General features: G+C 45.5%; 1 protein-coding gene across 10 annotated transcripts in view; it reads right to left on the bottom strand.

Moving 5' to 3' along the window:
* PHKA2 (phosphorylase kinase regulatory subunit alpha 2) overlaps positions 1 to 13,472 on the bottom strand; it is a 76,164-nt gene that overhangs the window by 28,860 nt on the left and 33,832 nt on the right. For 9 of the 10 annotated variants that reach the window (XM_049873420.1, XM_049873426.1, XM_049873427.1 and 6 more), the window contains 4 exons: positions 11,722 to 11,775; positions 10,994 to 11,116; positions 5,387 to 5,482; positions 385 to 492 (listed from right to left, as the gene is read on the bottom strand). In XM_049873420.1, coding sequence (XP_049729377.1) covers positions 385 to 492; positions 5,387 to 5,482; positions 10,994 to 11,116; positions 11,722 to 11,775 — 381 coding nt within the window. The remainder of the gene's footprint in view (positions 1 to 384; positions 493 to 5,386; positions 5,483 to 10,993; positions 11,117 to 11,721; positions 11,776 to 13,472) is intronic. The other variant, XM_049873428.1, reaches the window with a different exon arrangement.

Here is a 13,472-nt window from a genome sequence, read left to right as displayed (position 1 = left end):
CTGCCTGCTGCCTGTTCACGTGGGGCAACTTAGAGTCCTACTTCTTGCACCTAGGACAGTGTTGAGGCAGCTGAAGCAGATCTAGTAGCTTCCCCAACTCTGTATCTATCACAGATGTGCTGATGCCAGCTGAAGAAGCTTCCCGACTCCTGCTGCCCATCAACTCAGGTTCCTGCTGCAGGCCAGGAGCACTGGCAGGAAGGGATAGAGAGTGCTCGGCAAATGGCTGACACTGAGCTGGTTTAACAGAAATACAGTCACACAAGCCCAAGAGTCAGGCCTCAGGGGCCAATGTAGTCCAGCTGACTTTAAAGGCATGAAGATACAAAATGCAGTCCCAGCCAGCCACCCCCAGCAGCTAGCCCCTCAGATCAGCCTCCTCACCTCTGCCAGCAGCGTGCTGAGGATGTACAAGGACTGACCCCACAGATGAGGCAGCTTCCCCAGAGGTACTCTGTCCACTGTGTGAGGGTTCTTATATTCTTCGTCTACCTGGCAGAGAGAGAGAGAATTCAAGAAGGCAGAATGTCAAAGAATAAAAAGACCAATGGTACCTGTCATTGGGGAGCACACTAAGAATTTACAAAGTGGTACCAAACATGTCCCCTTGCACATCCAATCCCCCAGGCCCATTCTGTGCAAGAGTGGGGATATGCAAGCCTGGGAAGCTAAGATTCAGACGCTGGGGGCCACAGTAATAAGCAAGAGAGGTGGTGTTCAAATTTGGGCCTGTTTCCTGGCCAGCGTCCTTCCTATAAGCACATTCACAGCAAGAAGTAAAGACACAGGCGCTGAACGTCTGGCCTGCCTTCTCAGTGCACGCTCTGAGCAGCAAGAGTTTCCCGGCTCGTGCTACATTTGCTGGTATTACGGATAACATGATCTAAAACATAGGCTTAAAGCCACGGCAGGGCATCACTGGGCGGGAAGTTCACCATCACCATTAAAAGAAAAAAAAAGTTGCCACTGAGCTGATTCCGACTCATAGCAACCCTATAGGACAGAGCAGAACTGCCCCATGGAGTTTCCAAGGAGCACCCGGTGGATTTGGTTAGCACCTTTTCATTAGCAGCCTTAGCTCTTCATCACTATGCCACCAGGGTTTTATAAACTCTGCATGTGTATGCAAAGAATTACCAGTAGGTGGCACTATTTACTGAGGAAACCCAATCAGACTACTACACCCAACTGTCCATTAGGTTCTCAAAAAGCTGAAGCAATGGGGAGCTTTTGTCTCCTCAGAATATGCGACAGCTTTCTATCTGATGGACAGTGCTGGCTACACAGTGTTAAGAGTTACTCTGCAACTTCCTCTCTTCTAAACTCCATGCTGGCCTTTGGGTTTTTATGCGTCGTTACAACACTGGTTAGGGGAATGTTACCAGTAGCTGTCGAGTTAACTCCGACTCATGGCGACCCCGTGTGTGTCAGAGTAGAACTGTGCTCCACAGGGTTTTCAATGGCTGATTTTTCTAAGTAGATTGCTAGGCCTTTTTTTGGAGGTGCCTCTGGGTGGACTTGAACCTCCAACCTTTTAGTTAGCAGCCAAGTATGTTAACCTTTTGAACCACTAAGGGAGGGGGAGATGTTAGTGACTATTTTTTTTTCCTCCAAAGGGGAAAAGTACACGATGAAGAGGCCCATTTTCTGCTGGTGGAGCAATCGGTGACCTTAGTAATATATTCAGTAAAATTCTAAGAACTTGCAGTAGTAGTAAACGTTTAGAAAACCTAAAGCGCATAAGCGAACCTCACCAGTACTCATATAACCAAACAGAATAATGATGTGGAAGGAGATTCTCCAAAATGTCACAGTGATTATCTTTATTTGCTGCTTTATGTCGTCCCTGGATGTTCTGCAGTACGCAGGATTGCTTTTACAGTCAGCTGGTACCTCAAAGCCATCTGAAAAATTGGTACTGTTAAGTAAGACTGCAAAGATCTAGAATGAGAAACATCAGATGTGACGAACAGGAGGCAGGCAAGGTGTCCAGGCCCAAAGACAGCCTTGCCCTGTCCTTACCCACCCAACCCCGTCCGCCTGAGCTGCTTGCAGGCCTTCAAAGGCATTACCTTTGCTGCCTTGACGCCTCGTGGCTGCCCCTCCTGCTTGCTGACTAACTCCTCTGACCGTCTCGCCCCCACTAGGTGGCCAGCCCACAGTGACCGAGATGGCACTGTAGCTACCTCTATGGCCCCATCATCTTTGTTGGACACACTTCCCTTAGTCTCAGGCAGGGTGACAGAGAGGCCTGTGTAGGGTGGGGCCCGGCACAAGAATGCCCCGCTGAGGAAATGGGTGAGGCTGAAATCCAAGCTGCAGGCCCTGGTCTGGGGCTGCGGCCACTCCCAGCACGAGGCCCCTTCTCTGATTTGTGCAAAGGCGCCACCTGGGCCTTTGGTGGCCCTGTCTGCAGGAATCCCTCTGAGTGGTCTCTACATGCTACTGATGTGATGAATGAACCTTCCCAGCTGTCATCTGGGAGTAGCCAAGAGGAAATGTGGCCAACTTCAGATAGTGTCCAAAATCGGTGCCTAGCACATAAGCATAAACACGCTGAACCAAAGAGGATGTTGCCATGACAAACAGAAACCCGAAGGTCAGAGTGGAGCTCAGAAGAAAGTTGCAGAGTAACTTTTTATAATGTGTAGCCAGCACTGTCTATCGGAAAGAAAAGTGTAACTTACAACACCTAGCACGTCCTACAGTCACTAACGTGTACATTTCAGTAGAACAGGGATGGTTACTGCCTATCATAAAACAGGTAAAATACCCCCGAAGCCATCTATTTTTATTTGCTCTGCTTCTAGGTTCCAAACAACCTCTGATCACTAATTTTGTTTTGCCAAATGCCTCAGTTCCAGAAAAGGAGCAACCTGAATAAGGGATATGAACATCTAGTTGCTGGAAAGTAACTACCCGCCCCCACAGCCAGCCTCTCCTGTCAACACACACACATCGCACATAGTAAAATGAACTCATCTGCAGGAAACCTAGGCTTATACCCTTAGAGAGAAAACGGCCCCTGCAAGCTCGGTGGCCTGTGCTGTGAAGTGAAGAAAGACCATTATTCCTTAACTCCAAAGCCTTGCCCTTGACTCTGGAACAAATGCCGTTCGGAGGGAGCTTGGATGGTGCAAGCGTGTCTGTTCCTGCTTGGATGAGGCAGCCATCAAGTCCAGGGCTAAGGGTCTAGGCTGGCGGGGCTGAGAGAGACCACCGGGAGCATATAGCAGCCTCAAGGGGCAGCCCAGGGAGTCTGGGCATGAACCAGCAGGCTGGCTGCACTGCTATAAGCTCAAAAAAAAGTAAAGGCTCCTAAATTATAAAAAAAACAAAACACCACTGCTGTGGAGTCAATTCTGACTCAAAGCAACCCTATGGGACAAAGCAGAACTGCCCCATAGGGTTTCCAAGGGTGTAATCTTTACAGAAGCAGACTGTTACCCACAGAGCAGCTGGTGGGTTCAAACTGCCGATCCTTCACTTAGCAGCTGAGCACTTAACCACTGCGTCATCAGGGCTCCTTAAAGGCTCCTAGCAACAGCATAGTCTACTTCTCACAGAAACTCGATTCCTTTCTTTGATTTTTCTCATTGGTTTAATTGGTTCCATTATCTACCACATAATCACTCCTTCTAGATTAAATAAGGCCAAAACTGTACAAGTAGAACTTTTCTGCCTAAGGATCAAGTATCAGACTCGTTTTAAATGTATCTTCCCTGCAAAAGTGAAAGGAAGTCCCCTACAGCACTGCTTCTGGAGGCCCAGGGAGAACATCCATGGCGTGGACATTCCCTGCCACCTGGAGAGGGCCTACCCGTGAGGCGGCAGTGTGTGGTTGGGGGAGGCGCTGGGCCTGGGGTCTGGTACTGAGCTGATGCTCCAAAAGATCCCTGCCAGCTCCCTGGCCATGTGGACCTGATTCAACCACAGAACACCCAAATCCCAGCTGCTGCGTGCCATGCTTTTGCTGGTTACAATTTCCCGTACTCTCAATTTTGGGGATGACAGCGCTCTCGGAAGGGCCTTTTCCTTTCCACAAATTCGACAGTGAAACTTCAAAGCAATGGGAACAGCCGAGAGACAAAAAGACTTAAGAATTTCTTTCTTCGAAACATTAGATGTTTAGAGGGTAACCTTTCCACCAAGACGTGAGTCCCCCGTGACCCAATTTAGGAAGCTAGATAGAACAAAACCATCTTGGGGCATGGTCGTGGATCCAACTGTATCCCCTCAAAATATGTGTCAACTTGGTTAGGCCATGGTTCCCAGTATTGTGTGATTGTCCACCATTTTGTCATTTGATGAGATTTTCCTATGTGTTGTAAATTCTATGACTATGATGGGTTAGCGGCAGTTATACCAATGAAATCTACACAATTAGATGGTGTTTTAAGCCAATCTCTTTTGAGATATAAAAGACAGAAGTGAGCAGAGAGACAGGGGGACCTCATACCACCAAGAAAGCAGCACTAGGAGCTGTGTGCGTCCTTTGGACCTGAGGTTCCTGTGCTGAGATTCTCCCAGACCAAGGGAAGACTGATGACAAGGACCTTCCTCCAGAGCCAACAGAGACAGAAAGCCTTCCCTTGGAGCTGGCACCCTGAATTTAGACTTCTGGCCTACTGGACTGTGAGAGAATAAACTTCTCTTTGTTAAAGCCATCCACTTATGGTATTTCTGTTATAGCAGCACTAGGTGACCAAGACAGGCATCTTCTTGGAACTGGACAGTTTCTGTCTCCCTAATGTACCACAAGGATCCCTGGAGGCACAGTGGTTAAGCACGTGCCTGCTAACCGAAACGTTGGCAGTTCAAACCCAACAGCCTCTGCGAGAGAAAGATGTGGCAGCCTGCTTCCATGAAGATTACAGCCTTGGAAACCCGGTAGGGGAATTCTACTCTGTCCTACGTGGTCGCGATGAGTCAGAATCGACTTGACGGCAATGGGTTTGGTAATGTAGAAGAGCATCTAACTCATCAATCTCTCAAACCCTAGCTTGGGAACTGTTTGAAGCAAAGGAAGAGATTCTCAACTCTTTGGCTTCTCCTCCTGCGGGAAAGTCTAAGAACAGAGTGCACACCAGTGCTTTGCACTTTCAGGGTTAGTTCTGCCTCTGTAGGGCCTCAGCTGACGCCCCTATGGTCCAGCATGCTTCACGTGTTTTTCCCAAGCCCTAAATACCTGCACTAGACAGGAACTACCTATGGCTTTAGAAGACACTTCTGGAGAAAAAGTGTTAGGCCTAAACTCAAAAACCAAACCCGTTGCTGCCAAGTTGATTCAGTTAGGCCTAAATGGAGGATGAAAATACCAAATGGCCAATCACCCACTTCCTAAGTTCTTGACAGTGGCACAAAGGGCTCTGGGCCATTGGGTTACCTTGTTACGTGGAATGGCATACAGTTCTGGAACCAAGTGGATCCCATTCTTGCCTCTGATTAATATTCCCTCCAGGGCCTCTTGGTACTCTTGGACCTGGAAAAGAGCCCCATACCACACAGAATGAAGCATGTCTTGTTAATGTTGGAACAGCAGGGCAGCATAGAAAAACAGCTGTCTTGACAGCAAACAGACTAGAACTAGGACACAGGGCAAAGAATGTACAAAGACCTGCAGCTCAAAGAGTGTGGGAACAACTGGGCCTCGTCATGATGGTGAGTGCTAAACCAAAAACCCACTGCCATCGAGACGATTCCGACTCATAGAGACCCTGTAAGACAGAGCAGAACTGCCCCACAGAGTTTCCAAGGAGCGCCCGGTGGATTCGAACTGCCAACCCCTTGATTAGCAGCCGTAGCACTTAACCGCTATGCCACCAGGGTTCCCACCGTGAGTGCTAGCAGGAGCTAAATGCGCTTGGTTGCCGTTTTCCTGGGTGTGTCTAAGCTCAGCCCCACTTGTCCAGCTATCAGGGAACCGGACACAGCACCCCACGTGGAGCAGCCATTTCTTCCTCAGAATCCCTAGAGTACTCACATCTACAGCGTGTGTCAGACGTCTTTCCAGTGCTTCTTAAACCCATAATTTAAGTGCTTCACTCTTAATTAACTTTTGCCAACTGGATTATAAACCTTTTTAATTTTTTAAATTTTATTTGAGGTCTCTGGTACATCTCTCTTTCTTGAAAACTCTTAAACTGTACTTCCAAAATTAAGCTATAGACTATTATTCTTTTTTCTTTGTAGGTTGTTAGGTGCTGTCGAATGGGTCCCAGCTCACAGTGACCCTATGCACAACAGAATGAAACACTGCCCAGTCCTGCACCACCTTGCAATCATTGCTCTGTTTGAGCCCATTGTTGCAGCCACTGTGTCAATCCATCTCATTGAGGGTCTTCCTCTTTTTCACTGACCCTCTATTTTCCCAAGCATGATGTCCTTCTCTAGGGACTGGCCCCTCCTCGTAACATGTCCAAAGTACATGAGATGAAGTCTCGTCATCCTTGCTTCTAAAGAGCATTCTGGCTGTACTTCTTCCGAGACAGATTTTTTCACTCTTCTGGCAGTCCACGGTATACTCAGTATTCTTCGGCAACACTGCAATTCAAAGGCATCAATTCTTCTTCAGTCTTCCACATTCCTTGTCCAGCTTATGCACACATACAAGGTGACTGAAAATACCATGGCTTGGGTCAGGCACACCTCAGACCTCAAAGCGACATCTTTGTTTGTTTTTTTTTTTTTATTATTGTACTTTAATGAAGGTTTACAGAACAAACTAGTTTCTCATCAAACAGCACACACATCATTCTACGACATTGGTTAACAACCCCACAACATGTCGACGCTCTCCCTTCTCAACCCTGGGTTCCCTATTATCAGTTTTCCTGTTCCCCCCTGCCTTCTAGTCCCTGCCCCAGGGCTGGTGCACCCCTTTAGTCTTGTTTTGTTCCATGTGCCTGGTCAATCTTTGGCTGAAGGGTGAACTTCAGGAGTGACCTCATTACTGAGCTAAAAGGGTGTCCAGGAGCCACACTCTCAGGATTTCTCCAGTCTCTGTCAGGCCAACAACTCTAGTCTTTCTTTCTGAGTTGGAATTTTGTTCTACAATTTTCTCCAGCTCTGTCTGGGACCCTCTATTTGTGATCCCTGTCAGAGCAGTCAGTGGTGGTAGCCAGGCACCATCTCGTTGTGTTGGACTCAGTCTGGTGGAAGCTGTAGTACTTGTGGCCCATTAGTCCTTTGGATTAATCTTTCCCTGGTGTCTTTGGTTTTCTTCATTCTCCCTTGCTCCTCATGGGGTGAGACCAGTGGAGTATCCTAGATGGCTGTTCACAGGCTTTTAAGACTCCAGATGCTACTCACCAAAGTAGAATGTAGAACACACTCTTTATAAACAATGTTATGCCAGTTGAGCTAGATGTTCCCCCACAATCATGGTCCCCACAGCCCTCAGCCCAGCAATTCGATCCCTCAGGGAGTTTGGATGTGTCTATGGAGCTGCCATGACCTTGCCTTGGACAGGTTGTGCTGGCTTCCCCAGTATTGTGTGCTGTCTTACCCTTCACCAAAGTTTCTACTTATCTATTAAGTGTTTTTCCACCTCCACCACTCCCCTCCCTTGTAACCATCAAAGATTGTTTCTTTTTGTATGTAAACCTTTTCATGAGTATTTACACTAGTGGTCTCCTACAATATTTGTCCTTTTGTGTAGATTATAAACTTCTTGAGGTGGAAGTCATATCTTAAACCACATATTCCATTTCTACTTACTGGTAGTTTTGCACTTAAAAGATGCTCATTCAAACGTTTACCGTTCAAGATATACTGTAAAACCTGCGAAGGCTAGAACCTGCATAAGGCGGAAACCTGTCAGAGAGGAAAACGCAAATGTTTTCCACTAAATTGAGCAATAGATAAGTGGTAAGACGGCACCCTGTCAAAGGCAGAACACTTGCGAGACCCGGAAAAACAAGGCAGTCCCGTTGAGTTCTGGCTGTCACAGGTTTCACTGTATTTGCTGGAACGAATCTGATGTGTTAAGAAGGAAATGCCTGCACTATGGTCCGTGTACACCAATTCCTATGTGCACAACTCAATCTATGAAAAGCTGCTGAAGCAAATACTTCCACTAAATTAAAAAAGCAATGATCTAAACCTGTCTTTTAAAAGGGAAAAGAAGGTGTTCTATATACTTTTATAACAACTTAAAAAAAAAAAAACCCTTAACTAACCACCAAGCTATTTAACACATTTTTCTTTGGGGAAACCAAATCTCTTCCAGATCTCATTTTTTCTTTTCTTTTTTAATTTATGGACAGCAAAGCGTGACTGCAAGTGTATTGTTTTTTAACTATCATGAGGCAACAAGTGGAGGAGACAGCACAGGCATGTGGGTAGTAGATTCTATGATATCACAGAACAAGATACTATGCACTGTCATTTTTCTCTCCTTAGCTTTTTTTTCCCCTTTCTGATAACTGTTAAGTCTGTTCACAATTAAAATTCAAACTTAATTCTTTTGAGTTCATTCAGTTCTGGAATAAAAAGACATCAAACAAATGACCCAAGATAATCACTAAAGCATAAGAGTAAGAAGCAACGATTGGGGAAGGCAACACTCTTAAGTGTATTGCCAGTTTTGAGGCCCTTGGCCTTCTCGAGCAAAACCAAAAAAGAAAAAAACCCATTGCCATCAAGTCGATTCTGACTCCTAGCGACCCTATAGGACAGACTGGAACTGCCCCATAGGGTTTCCAAGGAGCGGCTGGTAGATTCGAACTGCCAACCATTTGGTTAGTAGCTGAGCCCTTAACCACTGGGCCACCAAAGCTCCTTCCTGAGCAAGGGCAGCTTTCAAAAGCTAAAATCAACATTAGATTGTTCATCCCACCCCAGAATATGTTTTCAGAACAGGTTAAAAAAAAAGGGCAAAACATGTGTGTTTGTCAGTCATTCCATAAGCTCCACAAGATCAGGTCTGTTTTGCTCACCAGTTAGGCTCAGCAAAGTACAAGGCACCAAGTCGATGCTACAGAAAGGCATCTGGAACAAATTTGTTGTTGCACTAACAAATATTTACTGAGTACTCACGATGTGCTATGTACTAGTACTATGTATCATTCAGTGACCTAGATAGAGACTGCCCCTGGCAGAGTCCTCTGTCAGGTAAGCAGGAGATTAACTACGGTGTGATCCATGCTATTATAGGTGCTGTGGGAGCATAAAAAAGAAGCACCTGACCCAGCTTTGAGGATTAGAGAAAGGTTCCTCAAAGAAAAAACTCTTAAAATGAAGCAAGTGAAGAAGAGAGGGACAGCTGTGGATGGAAAGAATGTTCCAGGCGTTTGAGAAGAGGGGAGAGATAGCATGGCCTATTCAAAGGACTGAAAGATTTGAGTGTGCTTATATCACAAACTCAAAAAAGGAAGTAAGCGGTTAAGAAATTAGGCTAAAAATTAGTCCAAAGGACTAATGGCCCACATGAACCACAGCCTCCTCTAACCTGAGACTAGAAGATCTAGATGGTGCCCAGCTACCACTACTGACCACTCTGACCGCTCTGACTGCAACCACAATAGAAGGTCCTGGCTAGAATGTGTAAAAAAATGCAGAACAAAATTCAAGTTAAAAAAAATAAAATAAAACAGACTTACTGGTCTGAAAGAGGCCGGAGGAACCCCCAAGATTAATGCCCTAAGACAACCTTCTAACTTGAAATTGAAGACACTCACGGAGGCCATTTTTCAGCCAAATAATAGATGGGGCTATAAAATAAACGGTAATACCCATGAAGAATATGTTCCTTAGAACAAGAGACTATACATGATCAAAAGGGCAACATCTGCCCAAAATCAAAGATGAGAAGGCAGGGAGGGACAGGGAAACCTGCGAATGGAAACAGGAGCCCAGGGAGGAAACGGGGAGAGTGCTCGACACATTGCGGGGATTGCAACCAATGTCACAGAACAATTAGTGTAACAATCATTGATTGGAAAACTAATTTGTTATGTGAACTTTCACCTAAAGCACAAAACGTTAAAAAAAAATTTAGGCTAAAGTGATGAAAACAAAGGTCAGATCTTATTAGATCCTAGAAAACACATGAAGAGTTTGTCCCAAAAGCAATCAGGAAGTCATTCGAGACTTTTAAGCAAGGCAGTAACATAACACAATGTAGTTTGCCTTTTAATAAGATCACCCTAGCAGAGGTGTGAAAAACAGAAACAGTGGGGAACAAAGCTGGAGGCTGGGAGACTAGTTAGGAGGCTGTTACATTAAGCATTAGCTGGAAGCACCCTTAAACTGGAGCTAAAGGCACCAAAACCACTGGCTGATCTGAAAAAAACAAAAACACAGCAACACCACCACCACCTATCTGTGAACCACTGTTCTTTAGTGGTCCCCAATAAACCACACTTCCTGAAACTAATGCCCTCATGTAGTCCCCTCTCCCTGAATATGGTATGGCCCTGTGACCTGCTTTAAACAACAGAAACGTGACAGAAATGACACAGTGCCAGTTCTGTGCCTAAGCCTTTAGAAAGCTTGGCAGCTTCTACTTTTGTGCTCTGGGGGAAGATAACCGCCATGTCAAAAGCCTAACTGTTGGAGACTACCATGCTGTGAGAAGCCAGAGCTAGCCATGTGGAGAGGCCACAGGGGAGAGAACCAAGGCCCCAAGGCCCCAGCCAACAGCCCAGCTGAGCTCGCAGCTGATAGCCAGATAGCCAGCACCAACCCGCCAGCCATGTAAATGAGGCCATCTTGAAAGTGGATCCTCCAGCCCCACTGAGCCACTCCAGTTGACATGGGCAGAGCTGGGAGAATTTGTCTCTTCTGAGCACTGCCCAAATCGCAGAATCATGAGCAAATAAATAAAATAGTTGTTGCTTTAAGTTGCTAAGTTTTGGGCTAGTTTGTTAAAGGGCAACAGATAGCTGAATCAATGGCCTATATTTTTACATAGCCCTATGTTTTAATAATAATTAGCACACCAGTGGAATGGAAATGCTTATTATCAATACAACACCCAGCATTTCCTCACCTGAACAGCGTCTTTGTTGAAGACTCCGTCAATTATGAAATATGTCCAGAACACAGGCCACTCACATTCGATGTTTTCAAAGAGTTTGAGTTCCGCGGGATCATAATGCAATCGGTTTGGGTCCTGGAATCCAACCGAATGTACACGTTCAATAAGGCATTGTCAGCGCATACATAATACTATTGTACCTCACTGGGTTTCCCTTGCTTGTCTGATCCAAGGCAGTCTTGAGGTCAATATGATTAAGAGGATAATGAGGAGACAATATTTTTGGCAGTTTTCCATGGTAACATTTCAGCAAAGTAAATCTGGAATATACACAAGACTCCTTGGCAGCTTATTCTATTACAGCATTCTATATCTCTAACAAATAAATAGCAATTTGCCTCTCAGAGTGCTTGGCAGATCGTCTGCTATTATTTATATCATTATATTTGTCATGATGGCAAAGAAACCCAAGGAGGAGGCCACGGTTGGTCTTTAACAAAAATGTGTGAGCCACAGAACTGTTTGTCCTTGTCTACAAGGCGGCTTGAAACTACTCGCTTGCTGTCCTCCTGATGATCTTACTATTCTATTTCCTAACTCCAGGCTGGCAGGCTCCAAAATTAATACTTCCCTTCCCAATATTCCAACATGTAATTATAACCAATAGAGGGAGAACAAAACAGCAGCAACTCAGATATGACGCGGTTAATGGCTCATAAGAAGCCATCTTGAAATACAACCTCTCTCGGGGTTTTATAACCGTCTCGAAGGAAGCGGCAACATCCGTAACGACCCTAATAAGATAAAGAAAGAAAACACATTACATTTGATGAAATAGAGGAGTTTCTTTGCCTTTTTATTTTCTAATGCCAGTCAGCCTTACACCCTCTTTCCCCTGAATCTTTTAGTTAGTAATGAAATTTGTACCAAATGCTTTTTGATACCAGTACAAAGAAAAAAAAAGAGTTACCTTTAAGTACACCTAATCCTCCCTTGAAACCCTGGTGGTGTAGTGGTTAAGTGCTATGGCTGCTAACCAAGAGGCCAGCAGTTTGAATCTGCCAGGCGCTCCTTGGAAACTCTATGCAGCAGTTCTACTCTGTCCTACATGATCGCTATGAGTCGGAATCGACTCAACGGCACTGGGTTTGGTTTTGGTTTTGGTTTTTAATCCTCACTCATTGACTATCTCGTTATCTGACATTTCACATTTACGACAATAATAAAAACTCTTCTATTTTGCTCATTAATGATGTACATCCGGCAGTAACGAACACCAAGGTGCAAGGCGAGAGTAACGCTGGCTGTGATGGTTACAGTTATGTGTCAGTTTGACTGGGCCATGATTCTCAGTGGTTTGGGAGTTACGTAATGATGTAATTTGGCAGTTATGCAATGATGTAGTCATCCTCTATTTTGTGATCTGATGTGGTCACCCTCCATTTTTGCATAATCTCAACTTTCACATGACGGCCTGGTCTTTGGAACCTAATCATGTCAGTAAGGAGTGGGTGTAATACGCAAGGTAAATTCAGGTTTGATCAGTAGTTGGAAGGGAATGCCAGGACATTCCATTAGAGCCTTAGGGCTGCAAGGGTGATTAGGAGGAGTTCACTGAATGGCCATCCTTCCAGTCCAATTCACTGAATCACACACAGATGCAGAGGCCCTCACTACTTGCAGAAGTCACCAAGGCAGATACTAGGATTGGCTTTCTTCGACTTGAAAGATGGAAAAGCTAGAAATGACATTCCCTGGACCCCTTACAGTCAGGCCCTGGATGTGACGGAAGCTCTGCCAGTCAGATGTACTCCTGTGAGACCTGGCAGGGAGGGAGGGAGGGAGGGTCTTCCTGTGGCTAATGACCGTCACTGCTGGTTTTCTGGCTGCAGGCTCCTTTGTGTTCCTCTTCAGTTTACCGGGTATTAAGAAAGAAGAGTGGTGGCAGCACTTTCTTAATCTGACTCCCTAACCCCTAGATTGCAGCTTTGGGGATCCACTTTCCAGTTTCTTAAGTGTGTTGAGGCTGCTTCAGCAGACGCTGCTGTAGTGCTGGTTGTGCCCCTAGTGGCCAGTTGCTATCATTCTGGTAATCATCCCAGGAGGCTCGGCCTAGAACCTCTGGCAAAGGCTTCGTTGCCTGCTTTAGTTTCCTGGCTGCCTCAACTACCTAACGAGGTTTCCCTTTCTCCACCCAACCCTAACTGATACTGCTGCCTTCTTCTTGGGATATGATTGGCGATCCTTTAACCCTTTTGTTCCCAGGGATAAAGCATCTTTCACGGACTCAAACTTCAGTGTGGACTTCAGCTCAGAAAGGCTACATTCTCTGATGATTTAACCTGTCATTTCAGTTGGCTGGAGTATTTAATAACATTCTCAGTTTAGAGTAATGTGTCATAGCTTCTGCATGTTACCTTAGAGCACAGATTTTTTTAACCTCAATTTAACTTTGGGGGTCATCAGATCCCCTTCATTTATGGGTAAGGTT

This window comes from Elephas maximus, chromosome X, assembly GCF_024166365.1.
Source record: "Elephas maximus indicus isolate mEleMax1 chromosome X, mEleMax1 primary haplotype, whole genome shotgun sequence".
NCBI classification, from domain to species: domain Eukaryota; kingdom Metazoa; phylum Chordata; class Mammalia; order Proboscidea; family Elephantidae; genus Elephas; species Elephas maximus.
Note: the sequence above shows the minus strand (reverse complement) of the source record. Positions and strands in the feature narration are given on the sequence as shown.